The sequence below is a fragment of the Gavialis gangeticus genome, unplaced genomic scaffold (assembly GCF_001723915.1).
Source record: "Gavialis gangeticus isolate Ggan-Ray unplaced genomic scaffold, GavGan_comp1, whole genome shotgun sequence".
Classification (NCBI taxonomy): domain Eukaryota; kingdom Metazoa; phylum Chordata; order Crocodylia; family Gavialidae; genus Gavialis; species Gavialis gangeticus.
Window position 1 is genome coordinate 5,756,417 of NW_017729030.1, and position 19,971 is coordinate 5,776,387.

General features: G+C 38.4%; 1 protein-coding gene across 9 annotated transcripts in view; it reads left to right on the forward strand.

The window, feature by feature from the left end:
* The window catches only part of TENM3 (teneurin transmembrane protein 3), a 552,323-nt gene that overhangs the window by 297,735 nt on the left and 234,617 nt on the right, over positions 1–19,971 (forward strand). For all 9 annotated transcript variants that reach the window (XM_019521869.1, XM_019521871.1, XM_019521872.1 and 6 more), the window contains one exon: positions 17,559–17,796. In XM_019521869.1, coding sequence (XP_019377414.1) covers positions 17,559–17,796 — 238 coding nt within the window. The remainder of the gene's footprint in view (positions 1–17,558; positions 17,797–19,971) is intronic.

The window sequence follows — 19,971 nt, forward strand, 5'->3', positions numbered from 1 at the left end:
CTTGCCACTGGCCTTGCAAGATTCTGGAGCCTTTCCAAGGTTGCTGTCCTGCCACACCAAGAAGTTCCTACTTGTTCCTGGGATGCCACATTTCCTGGACACTCAGTGTTTCCAGGATGCATTTATTCTATTTTGTGTCACACAGTCAGATGACACAGTCTACTTTCTGCCTTCCCAAAAGGTGCTTGTTTTATTTGGGAGCATGTGGTGTTAGAAAATATGTATTTATTTGATGCACTTAAAGCACTATGTATTTTTGTTTAGCTCAGTCAGGGTTCAATGGGCAGGAGTATTAGATTACTGTCCACTGATATAGTTACTGTTGGTTTCTTACCCGTTGGTCAGAGAATATACTCTTGCCTGGGGCCTTAATATCATCCTTCTCAAGCTGCCAGAAAGTATATGACAACCTGTGTCAAAATGCTGTATCTTATCTATCAGATTCATTTTTTTTTTGGTGGTCATTTCAGCTGGTAAAGCAAGCAAGGGTCGGCCCCTTACTCCCTGTGGACCTGGTGGTACTGAGACCATATGCAACATTCCTGAAATTGTTTTTAAATTCCATTTAAATCAATTAAGTTACTTGTTTTCTCCCTAAAACTACTTTTCACAGAACTCTGTGATAATATGTTGTCAGAACCAAATCTTTTAAAGTGTCTCCACATCTAGTTGAGGGCTGTAGGTAATTTGACTGGTACTGCAAAGACTAACATAACAGATCATTCACTCTGTCGCTGTGCTTTCCCACTCTACCTTTCCCACCCCTTACTGAAGTTCACTCTACAGCAGTGGTTTTCAGCCTTTGGTCCTCAGACCATGTCTAAGGGGTCCATGAAAGATGACTATGATCAATCAGAAGTTTGTGAATACCCATACTTATAATTCCAAGGGGTCCATACCTCCATTCGAAATTTCCAAAGGGGTCCGTAAATGGAAAAAAAAATTGAAAACCACTGTTCCGCAGTAACCTGTGAAACAGCTTTCATCCAGATTGTTAATTCACACTCTTAACTATTTGGTATGTAAGCATTTAAAAGTCCTTCACAGCATGCACCTACAAAATGTAGTTTGAACCTTTGAAAGTCTGAGTGGATTTTGTTTATTTCAGAGCTCCCCAGCTAGTGGCCAGTGGGTCATATGTGGCCTGGAAAGGATTAAGTTGCAGGCCTGAGGTTCCTGCTTGCCCAAGGCTCTTCCTGTTGGTCCGACTGCAACAGCAAGCAGGAGCTCCAGGCTCCCCCTACTTCCTCCAGCTTCCTTTTCCTGTCCCTTCCCCAAGGGCAAGGAAGGGGAGGGTGAGTCCAGGGTAGTGACGGTGCCTCTACAGGCACACAGTACAGCAATAATGGGAGGGGGAGCACCCATGCCCATGGTGCAGTGGTGAGGGCAGCCCCCATGGTTTGTAGCCGTTCTTTGTGTGGCCTGCAGGCTGTGTGGCTCCCAGCTGGTTGGAAGTGGGACAGCCTTGCTTTATCTTTACTCTGAGAAAATAATAGGATTATTTGAGGTTTTTTTTAATTGAATGCTGAGAAATATGTAAAAATATAATCAGCAGATTACAAGAAATGAAGAATGAAACAACTGGGTGAACTAAAATATATACTTCTATCTCCAGGGGTCTTATGTTGCTTGTACCAAATTTAGAAATATGTTGCAGCTAGTCTATTATCTTGATATTCTGAGTAAATGCTATGATAAATAACCTACAATTGTTAATGGAGTTGGTGAGAGTTTATTTAAATATTTAACTTTCTATCACACACTGCTAACTGTCCGTGACTGCCCTCAAAAAGAAATTGCTGTCTTTTGAAGTTATTATACTTTTAGATTTTTACCGTTTATTTCTGTTTATTCTTTAAAAAATGTGCATTTCCAAACTGTGAATCTCTGTTTAACAGGTTTAATTCACATGAGAATATAAAACAATGCATTAAATATACTGTAGGTTTTTGCTGAAAAAGGTCATGTTATTTGTGATCTTTGCCTATCTTCGGAGAAGACGGAACATCCTGATGTATTAATAGAAAGACATTGTACTTATCTTGTGAAACTTTGCACTTGGAGGGTGCAATTTTAACACGCAAACATTTATGATGCTAGAGGCTTTATTTGGAGAGTTCCACAGGGATTCAGGGGCGAGGCAGAATGAATCTCACACATGTGCACACACCCACACAGAACGTATTAAGTAGACTTTGGGTGAGTGGTGGGGTTGGACCAAATTAGCATGGAGCTCTGGTATCTTCCACTTCTTTCATCATAAGAGGTTGGGTCAGTACCAGCATCTATATCATCTCAGTTTGTTTATTTCTCTTCAGTTCAAAGCAGGATTTAAGTGGTGCAGAGAACCTTCATGCAACCCCTTCATGTCTACGTGAATTTTATCCACGTACGTCTTAACTAGGGATCATTAAAGAGCTTTCCAAGATTGAATTTATTTTTCACAGTTCTTGATGAGTTTAGAAGATATTATTGGCATATTTTGTAGACTGGAATGCTAAAACATGAAAAGGTTATGTTCACATAGTACATTTCTAGCAGAACCAGAAATAAAAACAGATTTCCTGATTACCTCTTCCATAGTCTTACCACGAGATAATTCTCCTGCCTTAAATTTCATTTTAACCACCAGTAGTAGTTACAAAAGCATTTTAAATATCAGACATCTCAGTCTGAGACCATCTGTTCCCATGTTAGCCACATCCCTCCCACATGCTGGTTACTTGTCATCACCATTAAGGTTAGAGTGGAAGGGAAAAGAAAGGAATTTTTTCTTTGTGATACTTCAGGCAGGATCAAGAGTTAAGATCATGCATTGGAGGCACTAGGCAGACACGATTCTTTGGAGACACTAAGCAGGGATCAGATGTTAGGACTGGATTGACATTTCTTATGCAGGTGGATTCCTGTGACTGCAGAATGTAGGCTTGAATGAACCTCACTTATTCTTATCTTCTGTTTTTGTTTTTGTGTTGGGTTCCCTCCCCTTTGGCTACTGTCAGTACCATTCCTTTGTAAGTCAATAAGCTCTGCCTAGGAGTTACGTATTGAGCAGCCTCACCTTGTAATGTGCTTTATCTTCTTCCCTAATCAAGGAAGCTGCTGCTGCTCCAAATTTGTCACCAGGATGGTAGATGTTAGATTGAAAAGCATTCTCTCACTATGTGCACATTGGAATACTTATTTAAGCAGGACATTGAAAGGAAATCAGGCTTTTAGAATGCTATCAGGTATCTCTTTGTGTCAGTATAAAATAGCATGTGAATACTTTGTTCTACCAGGGGTAGAGAATGATGAAAAATCAGTTTAACTTCCCCTAGAAAAAGAAGTGGACTGTCTTTTAGCAGAGTAGTTGTCTGGAAGGCAAGAACACCATGGAATTCAAGCTTGCAGAGAAGGATGTTGCATGTAAGACTTAGTTCTTTCATATTGTACCATGAAGAGGCGCGTGCGTGCGTGCGTGCGTTTAAGAAAGCGTTCCAGCATGCCCCATCCAGCTTGATGCTTGAAGACATCACTAGTCCTGAGCTGTGATTGTCTTTACCTTTTATCTATTCTGTCAGTCTTTGCCCGAGAACTAGAAGAATTTCCATAGAAGAAAAGGCTTAGTATTACGTGGTTCAGCCACACTTGTTTATAACTCAGCTCAGGCATCCTAAAGCTTAACCTCAAACTGACCTTTAAAATTCACCTGCTGGAGACAACCTGAGAACAATAGCACAATGAGAACCTATCAGACTTGTAGAAATATAAATAAGAAACAGCAAAAACCTTCGTCTTTATCAAAAACAAACCAGCAAACAAAAACCTAGTACATTAAATGCAAGTAGTAAAGGATCTGTATATTTATTGCCTGTTTCCCAAATGTTTTGAAGGAATTATTGTGTGATACTTTCAGCCAACTAAATTTTTTTGTTTGGGAATTTGTTGTTTTGTTTTTGCTTAATATAGATTGATTTATTTATTGCCTTTCTACTGTAGTACATTCTTTCATCCTTCACATCATTTGTTGCTAATGCTCCCAGAACATGTAATATATATACACAGGCTGCATGTGAACAAGTTGTTTGGGTCCCCAGACTGATGTATTTGGAATTGCCATTGGTTTATTTAAGTGACTAGGTAAAGGTAATTTCATTATTAAATGTTCCAAATGATGTGAATGAAAACAGATTCCAAATGAAAGATGAGTTTTTGTTTGAATTGATACTGTTTGAAGTTTGTATCTGATTTGAGAATTACCAACTGTATCAGTCTCTGAAGCTAGAGGGCAGATTTATTAGTAACCTAGAACGTCATTTGAAAACATGGTTTATTCTTTGGCTTGATATCTAACTATCCCTGATTGTCATTGGAACAAGGAGGATCTGTCAAAAACAGAGATTGCTTTGCTTTTCTTTTCCCCCTATGCTTAAAAAAAATGTTCAGATTCGTCAGTTAGCTTGGGAAGCTTACTTAAAGTTGTTAGAGAACAATAGCTCTTCAAAATACTCTTGTGGGGGCCTCCTCCTCTTTTCTTTTTTTGACACTTTCAGAAGGAAAAAAAGTGCTTAAATGCTATTTTAGATGTTCAGTTCCCTCTCTTTCTTTCTCCCTTTCTCATCTTTTCACTCTTATGTTTTCATTAAAACACATAAAAGTACCATATTATAGATAAATCTGCTTTATTTAGATGTCATTATCTTTGACTTTGGACCCTATCCTACTCCCACTGAAGTTAATGACAGTTTTGTCTTTTTAGCATTAGTATGTAAGATGAGGCCTTGTCTTAGATGAGAAAAAGCAACTAAAATTAGGGATGGCACCCTTCTGCTCCCAAGAAAAGGTTCACTGGCTCAAGATGACCCTCTAATGTACATGTTATCTTTTTTCCTTAGAATTTTTCTCCCAACCATTCTGGTTGTTCCTTTTGCATTTTTCTCAATATTATTAGCTGCACCCATTCCCAGTTCTCCTTTACCATATTTTATCACAGTTTTCTTTATCATCACACTAATCCTGCTGCTTTTTCATTCAGTCTAAACCAGTACAGGTATCCTTGTTATTTGCATGAGTTCAAATTAGATTAAACAAGTTCATCTATTTCTACTTAAGAGTTCTATATTGTATTGTATTGCCTCCTTCCTTTCTCATCCTCTTTTTCACTGATCATCTTACTGTGGCCTTATCTTCACATAGATGCACCCACACAGACCTTGTCCAGAACTTGATTACCACACAGTGAATTCATTCTAAAGTCTCTGAGTAGCTCCAATGGATCAGTATGCTTGCAAAAAGCTATGGGTGAATTCCTAGCTCTAATAAGTCAGTGGCAAACTCGGGTTGATTTCAGTCAGGCAGGATCATTTTATCTTCTACTATAAAGTGTCATTTTATCTTCTACTGCTTCTTTAGGAACAGTAAGCCTATACCAGCAAATGACAAGTGCAATAGCTCACAATCTTTCAAAAGGCAATTTGCTATTATTCTTTGCCAAGAAGAGCAATTTGCTGCAGCACTTGGTTGCATCAGCTGTGATTGTTGATTAATTATTAATAATGTGCTTTTCTCATTGGAGTTAAAGTAGCTTTCTTTTATGTGTACAGTAGTAAGCATACAGGTTCACCATGTTTACCATGGAATATGTGGGTTTGGCACACAGGGACTAGGAATAGTTAAGAATTCTCCTACTATATAACAGCTATTGAATTTGTCTACAACAGGCAGTCAGTGTAGTAGCTTCAGTTTGTGTAGTGGGCTACCTTAAGGAAGGATGATTACTGCTGGAGCTGTATATGGTGGGTCTATTGGCCAAAACCCCAAATACCCTCTGGCCATGATGCTGTGAGCTCCTATATGGGATCCAAACACCTTTATCAACTCTGTTCAATGATTTTGCATCAACATTTTCCCCAAAATATTTCCTGTTTTAACAAAGAGCCATCTTTGTACCTGTTTGTTTCATTATCCTGGTTTTGGTTGGCAGTTTGTGGATAAAACCCAACAGAGCTATCCAACTTTGAAGTGGCCAGGGGCTGCACTCACATGAAGCATGGGCCCCTGGACCACAGACCCCCTGCTGCACCACATGCAGTTTCCCCCCAACTGTGCACTGTGTGTACAGTTTGTAGCCCCCAAACCACTGCACCACCACATGTGTGGGCAGCATCCTGACCTCAGCTCCTTGACTCCACATTCCCCTGCTGCATTGCATCATGGACTCTTGCAGTGCCTTGGGCTGCATCTCTCCCCCCCACCCCCAGAAGAAAAGTCAGGAAAGGAAGAGGGAGCCTAGGGAACCCAGGTGCTGCAGCAGCCAAAGTGAAAGGGGGACCAGTGGCCCCAGGGCCTGCATATTAACTCCTCACAGGACACCAGCTGAACAGCCCTGAATTAGAAGATTGTGGTGTACCAACTGAAACCCATTTTTATAAGAGAATGATAATGTTTCTTTTAACTGTGACATGAAATAAAAGCTCATTTTGTATTCATGCTATCCATAGAGACTAGGAACCAAAAATATCTAACCCTTGAAAATGATAGACAATATGTTAAGTAATGACTCAGTAAACTAGAGCCAGTAGGAAGTTCTTAATTCAGGCATTAAGTCAGTTTTATGAGATGAGTATGTACGTACTTATGCTGTAGATGGAATTTTGCCTGATTTAGGATCTTGCCCCACATTTATTAATTGAAGCATTAAATGAATAATTCCTTTATTTCATCCAGGGATCCCAAAATTTGGAGCCAAATTGAAATCTACATTTAAAATATGGATAAGATAATGGACAAACAGAGTAGGAAACCTGCTGATCAAAATGATTGAACCTTATGTTATGGGCCTGTTGCATTCTCATATTTGTGAGGGTCCACTTAGGCCCTCTTTCAGTAGCTTGGCAACCCAGTACTTTTTCCTGGAATCTATCTCTTTATACTTCAAAATTAACCTTTCCCTCAAAAAAAAAAAAAATCTAGGTGTCTGGTTTCAAAGATAGACTTCAGACTATGGCTCTATACATATCTAATACAATGATGTCTGGTGTTCTAAGAAGTATAAACTGTCTCTTCTGATCTCTGCTGGGTATCTACAAAAGTTAACAAAAGCCTGACCATAGTTACTTAACTATCTCATTGATTTATATGAGCATGTGGGAAAAGAAAGGGATGATCAGATTATGACAGTATGCACAATATAATCCAACTGGCAGCCAAGCTTGACTTCTGATTCCTACCAAAGGGAAACACAACTCCCTGGTACATCAGGGGAGCCACTTGCAAGAAGTCCATTAAGGGACATAGAATCCCACAGAGAGGGCGGTAAGGCTGGAGCCCAGCTGGACACCTTTGAGTCCCACCCTGGCAGAGCAAAGGTTGCGTTAATGTGTTTTGAACATTTCCACAGTATGAGTTCCATTTCATGTAGGTACCTCAAGTGAACAAAGTTTGTAAAGTATCGCAATGAGGTAGTGTTCCCCACCCCACCATTAGTTTGACCCCTGGGTAAATGATTATGATAATCAGAAATAAACAGATGAGAAGGTACCATTTGAATCTATTTGACATCATAAAACCTCAAGTTCTAAAATAACTCTAGCAAGAATAGCAAATGCTTATGATAACTGTTGTGTGATTTAATCAGTGGATGACCGTCTGTACAGTATGACAGTGTGTATGTCCATACTTCACACTCAGTGAATAGTTAGTGCCATATAAGTTGTATTTATTTATTTAAAAAAATAAGACAGAGCCAGTATTGCACCGACAGATTCCTTTTCTTAGCAGGATTCTACTTGTTGAGGCACTGTTCTACCAATGATTTAAATTTCCATTTATGTTAAATGTTATTTCTAAACTTTTCTTGCTCTATCCTTCTGCTTAAATTCTTCATATGCTACAGGAGCCCTGATTTGGTTCTTGCTAAAGCTAAAATTATTTATCATTATTTCACTGTGGATACAGTGGTGATCAAGTCATTCTTGACCCATCTTAAACACGGAAGATTCTGGTTTATTTTTCCACTTAAAATGTCTCCTTGAGTAGGCAGTTTGTTATCTGCTTTCTTTTGTGTCAATTTATATTGGCAGCTTTAGCTCTTTACCCTTTCCATGTTCTCAGGAATATCTATCTGTAGACCAAGGATTGGCAGGCTGTGGCCTGCAGCCCATAGGACTACAGACTTTGGCAGCATTCCACGGCTGGGGCTTCAGCTCCAGTCACTTTTTCCACATGCCACCGTGGGAAGAAGCATGGGCTGCAGGTGCTCTCCCCATGCTGCTTTGGACACAAGTGTTGGTGGCAGCCAGGTTCTAGTGCCCACTTTCCCACCTCTGACCCAGGGTGGGTCATTCTGGCACAAAGCCAGAAAAGGTTGCTTACCTCTGCTGTAGACAATAGAGGGTATAATATCCCACTGTATTTAAATTAACAGAGTTGTGTTTAACGGTCATAACCCTGTACACCTGTTACATTTGGCTAGAAGGGGTTAAAGGAGCAGATTCAGGCTAGAGGTGGATACATTGGAATGCTTTGAGAATCGATTCCAGCTAATGGAAAAATGCTTTAAAAGTGAGCTGGTTTCATTCCCACAATGAACAATGCAGAGTGGAAACAATGTTTAATAAACCTTTCAGAAACAAATCCCTTTGCTTTCTCTTCATTACTATCTGTGAAATAAATGTTTGTCCACCTTGTGGTGGACCATATTGCTTTCTTTAAGGTATTTACCTTATTTGACATGGAATAAGATAAGTTTTATGTGCACATGGACAAGAAAAGATTGTAAATCTGGTGTGTCTGTGTTTTCCCCAAGTTTAATACTTTTATATATTTTCAGTTAAACATAAAGAGTTGCCCAAAGATTCCACTTATAGCTTGATTTGGCTGTCCCTAATGTGTATTAAATGAAGGCAATTTTGGCTGTCTTTATCTTGTTTTACATGGATGTGGGTCACAGACTAAAGGCTCCATTGAATTTGGGCCAAGTGCGTATATTGCTTGGAAAGACTTATGTGTATGTGTGTCACCTTCAGCTTAATAATTAGGGCAGTCACAAGCCAGATCGTAAGGCTTGGTGAGCTGATGCTGTTACATCGTGAGTATAGTATGTAATAAGTTGGTATGCAACCTCCTGTGTTTTTTTTTTCTTAGAGGTAGTTCTGATAAACAGATTTCATGTGTAAGGAACACATTTGTTATTTTATATAATAAATTAAGATGAGATTAAACCAATTCAAATTAAGATGTTTGTTTTATTAATGAACACAGAGTAATCCATGTTTCATTGGAATTTTGAGAATTAGGATGATTGTAAACTGCAGGACATATTTATTGTGAACCCCAAAGAGTCTTTCTGAAACCTGAAAAAGATTTGTGAAAACAGCCAGTAATAAAAATCACATGCGCTTCATAAAACACTACTTGATAGATATCACTTGCACCATTAAGAACTAAACGACAAAGGATGTAATTTCAGTTCTGGCATGCAATATTAATCGAAAGCCTTTAAAACATCTTGCTGATGGGAACTATGACAACATGACATTGAAGAATTATGAACTGAAGACATCTATCTTAATCAGATTTTCGAAGTATATGCCATAAAATATAGTTATTTTACTAGTCTGTACAGGCATGTGTTTTGGATGGTATATAACTTTCTGGTATGTATCTTTTAAAAATGCCATTGATTTAAAAAAAAATCTGCATTTTAGTGATTTTTAAAAATTAATGCATAGGCTCTATAAGGTGGTAGTAAAAAGATACTAAACGAGACATCTTTCTTTATAGAATATTAACTTTTTAGCATTTATATTTGTCCTTAAATGATCTCAAGGAAGAGTTGTTATACAAAGCTATTTATCGCAAAAAAAACCTTTTTGAATAAATGGACAAACCAGATAATGTATAAATGAAAGAGGGGAAAACAAATCAAATTAAAATGATGCTTTAGAATTGTATCATAAATTTTTTATGTAACAAAATTAGTTTAACTTAAAGAAAACAGATACAAATATTTTCCCTCAATTTTTAGTTTGCTTTCTTTGTTCATTAGATGGTACCTTGTATATGATCAATTTCTCTGTTCCAGTGTAAGTAGATTGTGAAACTGAAATAAGACTTCCCACCAAGGACAGCTTCCTCATATCAGGTGATATAGCATATTCCCAGCATGCACACAGCAGAGCTTCCTATATGTAGAGACACAAGTTCTCACTTCGGAGAGTGCTACAGTCCCCTTCATATAGCTCCTTTGGAAAAGGAAGGATGACCCATTCCACTGCAGAAGAAGCTAAAGGGCCCCAGGGGTGTCTGTAGTGGAATGGGCCGTTCTTCCTTTTACATAAGAATAGCACTTTTAATTAATATTTTTAAAATATGTTTTAGTAGATTTTCAAAATAATTTTTAGGTTTAAGAAAAAACATAGAATAAGAACGAGATTTTGTGTGGGTTTTTTTTTTTGTTTTTTTTTACTTGAGCCACATATAAAGCAATAAAATGTTCTAGTGCATAATCTGCAGTTAAATTCACTAGTAACCACTTGCTCTTGGGCAGCTTAACGACACATCAGTATATAGACAAGTGTGCTGATGAGGAGGCAAACACTGGCACAGTTTGATCAAGATCCTTGTATGACTTTTTCCCTTTTTATATTGTAATAATATAGATGCACACAAGATAAAGATGCAGAGCTTGATCAAAATGTACTTGCCTGTTTTCCTCTCAGCATGGTGCTGGCAGCACAGCCAAGTTCCCTGAGAGAGAGCACAGCAGCCAGTGGGTTAATTCCAGAGTCTGTAGGTCCACTAGTGATTAAGCTAATAAATTGTTTCATCTCCACCAAAGAGTCAGATGCATTTAACGGGAAAGTTAAAATATGATTTTGACCGTTTTGGAACTTGAAGATGATAATAAGGTGTAGCGCAAGGGAGGGTGGTGGACAGTAAGTACCTCCTGTGCCACAGTCCTGTTCCTGCTTTTTCGTATCATGTTAAGCCAGTGACACAGATCCCTGGCACAACTAGACAATACAGTCTCATGTGAGTGTAATGTGATCAGCCTGTTCTTGCCTGAGACAGGCTAGAACAAGTCCTTAGAAATTAACAAAAGTAATCACATAGATTTCTTAATAACAAGGTTAACATTGCTGTCATTTCTAGTAGTAGCTGAAGAATAAAGAAATAAATACTAAAGGAAATCCACCTGAACCCCAGCCTAATAGGATACAGAGTTCAATTAATAGATAGGTGTTATTGATGTAAAAGAGCGTTTGAATAGACATTTTCTGTAAAGTGCATTAAAAACCAAATTCATGATTTTATTTCTTCTAGCTTTAATTAATTAAATGCATTAAGCACTCAGAAAAGGTGATCCCAGGTCAACAGCTTTGTAGCATGAATTGGTTTATTTAGCTGCAGAACACCTCATGCACAGGCGGTAGTAATGCTAACAGCCTCCCTCAACTCTGACATGGGGTGGGGAGAAGGAGGCAGTGTGGGGTTGCTGCCTGTTGGTCTCTGTGGGTACGAACAGACATTCTGGGTACATGCAGATGTTCACCGCATCAGATCTACAATCGCGCAGCTTACTTTAAGCCATGCGTTGATTGATTGGGAGTGGTGTGTGGAAACGGTCACTGGTGCTGAGCATCATACCAGTAACCCAGTGTAAGTAACCTGGGGTTGGCAATTCTGTGGGGGAGGAGGGAGAGGTTGGTGTGCCATTGTGGGGGGTGCCCATCCTGTGGGGGTGGAGGAGCTAAAGTCAGGGTGTCCCAGTCAGCCCAGTCAGGTTGGCAGGAGTAGGAAGAGTGCAGCCCTGTGGCTCGGGCAAGCATTTGGGCTTTCTCAGCGCCAAGGCTGTGCTCTAAATATGTGCAGACATTCGCTATGTCAGGCTGACCATTTGCAATCTGTTAGTTCACCTCCTGAGGTAAGCTAATTTAGATCGGGCTGGCCATTTTTTGCTCAATTGAACCTCCTCTGTCTGCACAGATCGGCATTTAGATCAACTTCTAACCCTAGGGTTGATCTCAGTGTAACGTCTGCACGTACACTGTGTTTGGAGTGAGATCAACTGTGCCAGAATCTATCCACTTCATTGCCATCTATAATCATCATAGTGACCATTGTCTCACAGGTCAGGCACCTGCTGCTCCTGGGGCTTTAGGAACTCAATCCTGTGGTTCAGTAGCCATGGGTGCCACACCCTGACCTGGGGTGTGCCATTGTGGCACATGCACCACAGGAATCCCCTGCAGGTAGATTTCTGAGGCAAGCAGGATTGGGCCCCTGAGGCTGCAGGAGCACCTACCTGCCTGGGAGGGCTGGAGAATGTGGGCAGCCATAGGCTTCTTTCCCTTCCCACAATAAGCAAACAGACACCAGCTGCAAAAAGGAAGCACAACTATGACTAGGAATCATCATGCTCACAAATGTGTGCATTTGTGGCATGGCAGAAGGCTAAGGTATCTGTTTGCTGAGGTTTTGTGCCATCATAAAAATTTTTATTATGGAACAAAGGTAATGTCTGTTTGCAGCCTGTGAGCAGTAAACTCTAAAGGCCTGCTTTTTAAGCCTTTTTGCTGATCCCTTCTGTTGGTAGTGATTTTTGGTGGTGTGGCCATTTGCCAAGTAGGCAATGTTTTGAATCTATTGATCTACTTTATCTAGACAATCAAACAAGTTGTCATGGAAATTGTTTTTGATCACTAGCAACCTGAGGTGGGAATCAGACTGATGACCTAAAAAAGAAGGGTTGTCTTGCTCATTACCAATCTTCTGAAACACTTATCCCACCCTAATAATTTACTTGTGATGGGTACTGAAGGTATTCATCGGATGATGTCACCATACCAGAATTCCCCAAGAGCTCTTTCTTGGGGAAAATGTTGGATAGACAAATTAGCTTGGACAGTTAATTATTTTCACAGATTATATTTCTTCTTTGAAATATAAAGCATTCTAAAATTCTGTATATCCATTGTGCAGGTTTATGGTTTTGTGTTTGTCATGGAAGCTCTGCTTTTCTTTAACAGTAATTAACACTGTCAAAAAATCCTAATGCTTATCAAATGCAAATCATAGTCTTTCCCTCAGGTGAATTGCTGGTTGATGGGTCTTAGTGATCCAGTAATTATGGAAAGGGTATCATATAAGATGTCTGAAAAATTACTTTCTCTTCTGGATATTTGGTCTGTCTTTTTCATCCTCCTTGAACTAAACCCCCAAACTGCAAAGTGTTAAGTAGTTATCATACATGTTATATATTAAAATACTTTAATCTTTCTGTCTCTGCCTGTCTTCTTTTTCACTTTCCGTATGCATATTTTTGTATTCTATCATATCTCATTTAAATTCAGTAACAATTAAATGATAAAATTAATTAAATGTAAATTAGTTTTTGAAAAAGGAAAAGGAAAATGGTTTTGTGGAAGGCTACAGAATACATATAATTTACCTCCATGATTGAAATGGCTGCTTTGCTTCGCAGCTGCTCCCACGGGTAAACAACTACTTAAATATGTTTTGAAAAATGAGTAAAACTATATTTAGACAGCTTTCTGCTCCATTTCATATGAATTTATAAAGTTTCTTACATATGTTGACATGCAGCTTTATCTGATGATGATTTATGCAGCAAATACAGCACAAGGGTCAAATTTTCTCAGTTATACCTGAGCAACCCTAGTACAGCGGGTTTTTTGAGGCCAATCTGCATTTACTATTGATGCACAAATCACCTCCATAAGATAAGGACTTAAATTGGGTTATTGTGGTCTAAATACAGCCACTGTAAAGAAAAAAGATTGCACAAGTTTAAGTAAAAGTGATTCAAATGGATTGTGTTAAACCACTGCAACCGCCTGTTAGGCTTATTTTGGTGTAATCCAAGCATTTCAGCATAACTCAATTGAATAGGATTAATTAGCTTAAACTGATTTTTAAAACAAACTGTTGCAACATGTAGGTAAGGCCCAAGTTCATAATGGGGCTCTGTATCTGCTGCCTTTCAACCCAGTTGTGCTTGCAATCTTCAAGCTACATTGCCCCTTTTCCTTCTCACTGATTTACCCTCAAAATGGAACTGTCAGTCATTGAGCATGTTTACGTGCAGCCATATCAAAATTCTTCCCACAGCCACTGATTTTTTCACTAACCAGGCGAAGAAGGCTCACCCACATTAGGATGTACCTTTCTCAAGAAAACGATTGTCATATACTACAAGCTGGCTTGGAAGGGAGGAGCTGCAAGCTATCTACTATGCCATTTGTGGCTGGCGCAGAAGTGTTTTCTCCCTCCCTGCAGAAGTAATTTCCAGGGTTACAGAGCTCAACAAATCTGTATCCACATCATGGTCTAGTAATCACAGAGATTCTGTCAGTCTGCTTCAAGACCTTAATTAGGAAAAGGTGAGGGAGGCTAGTGTTGTACATCCGATGCCCAGAAAATCAACGTTCTTTTTTTTTCCATCTTTGACACTGATTTCCTCTGTGACCTTGAGCAAGGCAGTTGACCTTTGAGCCTCAGTTTCTATATGTGGAAAATGACAACAGTAATATATCACAATTTCATTGTGATGCCAGGAGACTTTTTTATTATTGTAAAACGCCTTAATGTAGCACCTTTTTTGCGGAGCTAAAAGTGAAAACTAATTTTGGCCATACCTGAAAATAAGGATTAAAATGGAAACTGACTTGACCTTAACAATAGCACATCACAAATATCACTGTTATAAAGTTTACATTTTCCTCACAAATCAGTAAAATAAAAATTGAATTATTTATTAGAGAATTTGTGACAGAAGAATCGTGGCAGTATCTATATTTAAAGACAGAAATTGATATCCATGGACTGGAGAATCTGGCTATAGGAGCTGTCTTGTCCTTAACATTCTAGCCCTTTGTTACATCATACCTTTTTAATTATACTGATTAATAGGGTATATCATCTAATTTATACATTACAAAAAACATGTAATCTTACAAAAGGCTTTATGGAATTGATGAAAGTAAAACATCTAGGCTCAAATCTGGAGCCCAGGCACTTAGCTTGAGTGTCTGTGCAGCGGACTGGGCAGAAGCATGGTGTACTTTGTGGTGCTGCAGCATATTTGTCTATCTTTAGAACGGTGAAGTAACTTTTATGAAGTGTATCGTGGCTCAGGCCCATGAGGTTGGTTTGGAAGTGTTGGGCAGCCCCATGCTAGAGTCTGGTACCTTCCTGCAGGCTTTGCATCTTTTGCACAATAAGCCCCTCTCTGGAGTAGTAAAATCATATAATTTCTATTACAGAGGAGCTCTTTGTACTGGAGCAGGGAACTGGATATAATACCAGAGAGAGAGAGAAATGAAAGCAAAGATTAGAAGACTGCTTTTCAAGTGGGATTTTAAATGAGATGGTGAATTGATGAAGAAAAGAATAGCAGATTCATGTTTCAGATGATAGATGCTGCAGAGAAGAAGGGTCTCTCATCATGGCAAGGTAGTGCCTGAGAACAGTGCTAGACTGGTAGAGCAATCAAAAAGAGGAGTTGTGCAGGGAAGATAGACAAGGTTCATGAGACAGCACACCAGTTTAGTTTATTCAATAAAAGAAAAGGACTTATTTCATGTACTTGTACTATGGCTTCCTGTTGTGTAAGGAATCATTTTATATACATTTATAGGGATCCTAGTTAATTCTCTGCCAGCTGATAATTAACTTCTAAAATAGATAAAATTTTAGGTTGACTTGAAAAGAAATCCTTGCCACTGTAAGCCTGTTACATTATCCTATAGTTTACTTGTTGAAATATGCCTTAAAGCCATCCATAGTGATTCTAATCAGATGCAGTGACACCCGCTGGTGTTGGTAAAGACAAAGCTGATTAATTGTATGCCACCTCAATGATAAGTTTTCTCATGAATTTAGTAGAGACAAATCCTCAATGTAAACTCTATGAACAGTTTAACTCTTAAATTCTCTAAAAGGCACATTTCAGAATTACTGTAATGTAGACACTGAGCATAATGCAAGCAGCAAAGAAACAGACTTCTTCATTGAAAATGGGGATGTGATCCACTGAAGAGAAAAAATGCAGTAGCATAAGGCTGTATTTTCTTGTGTCAGGATAACACTACCATGCCTAATGTTCATATAGGTGAGAAATTATTTGTTGTTCAATCATTATTATATAGATTATTGGACACTACTGGAAACATACAGTAATAATTGAGTTGTATTCTCACTAGAGAAATTTTTCCATTTTTATTCCTCTGCATTATGGGTTTTGTAATATGTTTTCAAGCCATTACAGGCTTATATTCCTTTCCAGCACATCAGGAATTGTATATGAAGGCCATACTACTCCATTTAAGAATCACTGCTGGTATTCACAGTACCAAGGAAATATAGTCTCTCTGCCTGCTACTGTAATACATACATTTATATTAATAATATAGCTGAAGAAATTAATTGAAACAGATTGCACTTTGAACTACATGTAATAAAAAATTGGAAATTTGCATGTATTGAAGCCAAGCGGATTCATCAGCTAACTAGCTTGCATATGACACATTTTGTGTAAATGTGTCAGGAATATCTTTATTCCCAGCTCTTTAGAAATAAAACATCTCAGTTTTTGACCTCTGCCTTTTATTTATAGAAGATATGAAACAGGCTTTTAAAATGCTAGCATATATAGTGGTTTTGAGAGAGATTCTGTTGTTTTGGTTTTTGTTGTTCTTCGGTTCTTGTTGGTGTGTGGGATTTTTTCCGAGTTGGGGAAGGTGTTTTTAGCTTTAAAGGTGTTATACACTCTTGGTATTTTCATTTAGGAACCACGTATTTCCTGTACTGTTCTGATGGCACAAATCTCTGATCACCTGTGACTTACTCCAAAATGTAGTTTTACCGCATAGTGTGAAATTAGAAAATCTGTTCTGCGTGTGTTCTAATGGATGTAACGGTCATTAAGTATATGAGTCTTCTGACGTTGTAATCAGATGTGATTCAGTCTGCTAAATATCCATGAAGCAACATCTGCTTCACAGAGTGACCTTCTGCTAAAGAATGCTTAGCATCTATTAGCAGATCATAGTGCAAATCTGCCTTATTTGAAATGCACTAAACTAGAGTAGTCTACTGCTGTTTAGCAAGTAGCTTGTAATAATTTATTGCAGTTAAATAAAGCTTAAAAAAACTCCATTAAATAATTATAGGGATTATATGCATTTCGAAAACCTTTGTGTTCTGCTGAAATTACCCACTTAATTTCAGGGTTGGTTTGTTAAAAAAAGCTGAAATCTAAAGGCACATTAGGGGATCTGTCAGATGCTGTTTTCTGTAGGTGTTAATAAAACCAGATTTAAAAAAAACTGAAACAAATTAAAACCAAAAGCAATTTTACCATCTGTTGTATATTAATTAGAACTTTGTGTATCAAGGGTAAACTCACTCTTAGAGAATGTCACTAAATGACTGCTAATAGAATAATATGCAAATATATTAGACAATGGGATTATATGGAGTTTCTTGTTTTGCTTTGATTGGAGCAAAAGGAAGGATGCTAGATAACAAACTTCAATTTTCTTTCTTCTCAGAGCAACCTCCGAATAACCAAGGCCAGTCGACCCTGCAACCTTTGCCACCTCCTCACAAGCAACATTCAGCACAGCATCACCCCTCTATCACCTCCCTTAACAGAAACTCCCTGACCAATAGGAGGAACCAGAGTCCGGCCCCGCCGGCTGCTTTGCCCGCCGAGCTGCAAACCACACCTGAGTCGGTCCAGCTGCAGGACAGCTGGGTCCTTGGCAGTAATGCACCACTGGAAAGCAGGTAACTGTTAAGGGATCTATAAGAAAATAACAGTTCTACAGAAAATATTTTCTTACCTGAGAAATAACCACTAAGTTGTTGTGTTTCCACATATTTAATCCAAAAAAAAATGACTTCTGAAAGTGAAAGGCACTTTAGGTGTTTGTGTTAGTGCTCCTTTTCCAAAGCCTAGATTTTGAATCCATTTTCCTCAAGACCCCAGTCCCTAGTGATGTCTATCCCATAGCAGTTGGGCTTGGGAAGTGTCTTAATTTTGAGGACCAGCAGTTCCCCTTGAGTAAAATTCTTAATGGTGTTGATTGTTCTGAACTTATTGTATATCTTGTCGGCTATGTACAAGGCAGACAATGCTGTTGTGCAGATCAGCCATTATGGGACTCTCATAATGCTTTGTCAGTAATCTGAGTCTTTTGGGGTAAGAGTCTAAGAGAAGGAAGTACTTTCAGGTTTTATGGTTTTGTGGTACAAGCAAACTTATTACACTTGTCTGTGCCTACATTTCCTTTTCTCATTGATAATTGGCATTCAGACAGAAGGGAGCAAACAAAATGTAATGCTCTCTACAGTAAAAGATTTATCTTTAAAGATTTTTTGGTAGGACTTACGAGCACAGAGCTGAATTTACCTTTGGTAATTAATTAACACTCTCTCCAAACAATCAGTCGACACTAATTCACTCTTGTCATTTAGAATTTTTGTATTCAAGAAAAAAGTAATTTTCCAGTTGAGTCATCAAACTGAATATGCATACTGATAGTGTGGTTGACAGTAATTGTTTTGTAAAATAGCTCTCAAATGTGTCAAGTTTATTCTCTGAAGCCTATTTAATTGCATGTTTATAGTTAGGGTGACCATATTATGCCTTTCTGCCTCCCTGCTAGACAGCTCCCCACATCCCTTCAATTCTGGGACATATATTTCAATTTTCACCAACTAGCTATGACCAACCTACAAAGTCTGGGACTGTCCCAGCCGAACTGGGTTGTATGGCCACCCTGTTTAAAAGCAAAGTGAACAATAGTCAAAAACTGATTTTGACCAATCCAAAACATGTGTCCTAAAAGCAAACACTCCAGTAATTTTGTCCTTGCTGGGGTTTCAGGTGTTTGTTTAAATTTCCTGCTAACTCTTTGGGAATAAAGCAGGACTAGCTACTTCATTTCTGGCTTTTGTTAAACACTGCTGTATGTTTCTTATGAAGTTAGGTACCTCCAGGATAGGATTACGGTGGGTTTCATCACATTCAGAGTACATATAAAGCATATTAAGAAAAGATTTCCATGTAGAATAAGCAACTATGTATTAGCAAAGAGCTCACTACTAAGATATTCAGCCTTTTCAGGACACACTGTGAATCTGCACTGCGCTGATGTGATTCTTAATTCTTGCTTAGATTGTCAGAGGTTGGCCGAGGGAAAAAGCAGACATCCATTTTTCATTGTGCATGTAAAAAGAAGAACATTCATCTTTAAACTAGGATGCCATTCCCAAACTAGAATGGAATATTCTTGCCAAGTAGAGTCATCACATCTTTTAAATATTGCTGATCAAAAGCTAACTGTGTTTGAACATCCAGTTCCTGAACCTTTAAACATGATCTGAAATGTGAAAAATTCACATAAAAACCAACACAGCCCTACTATAGTTTCTCTAATAGACTCACTTGGTTGGAACTCTTGAGGTGAAGAACCCATCTTATTTGTCATTGATTTTTCCTTTTTTTAGTTAAGGTCCCCTATGGAGTGTGAATTTCTAGCTCAATTTCAACTATATTAACTTTGTACTAGGTTTCTTTCTCTATCTGTTTCCCCGTCTACTGATTTGTTTCATCTCTGGCAAATATTTTAGCTAATGCCTATGCTTCTTTTTTATGGCTAGCTTCAATGCCCTCTGATTTTTCCACATTTATCATTTAAAGAGGCAAAATCGGAGAAGCATTGTATGTAAATAACCATCTCTTTAGCTCTTTTGACTCACATTGGTGGTAGCTGACAAAAAATGACATACAACCTGCTTGATGAGTAGTTCAGTAGTGTGTGGGCTGTTTTGGGGCCTGTGCACATGAACATGAGAGGGGGCTGTGTTGGAAAGTGAAAGGTTGTATCACCAGTTTTATTGCAGCAGTTGTCATTCTGAAAATGGTTTTCTCGTTACATATTTTATTAGGAGTGATTC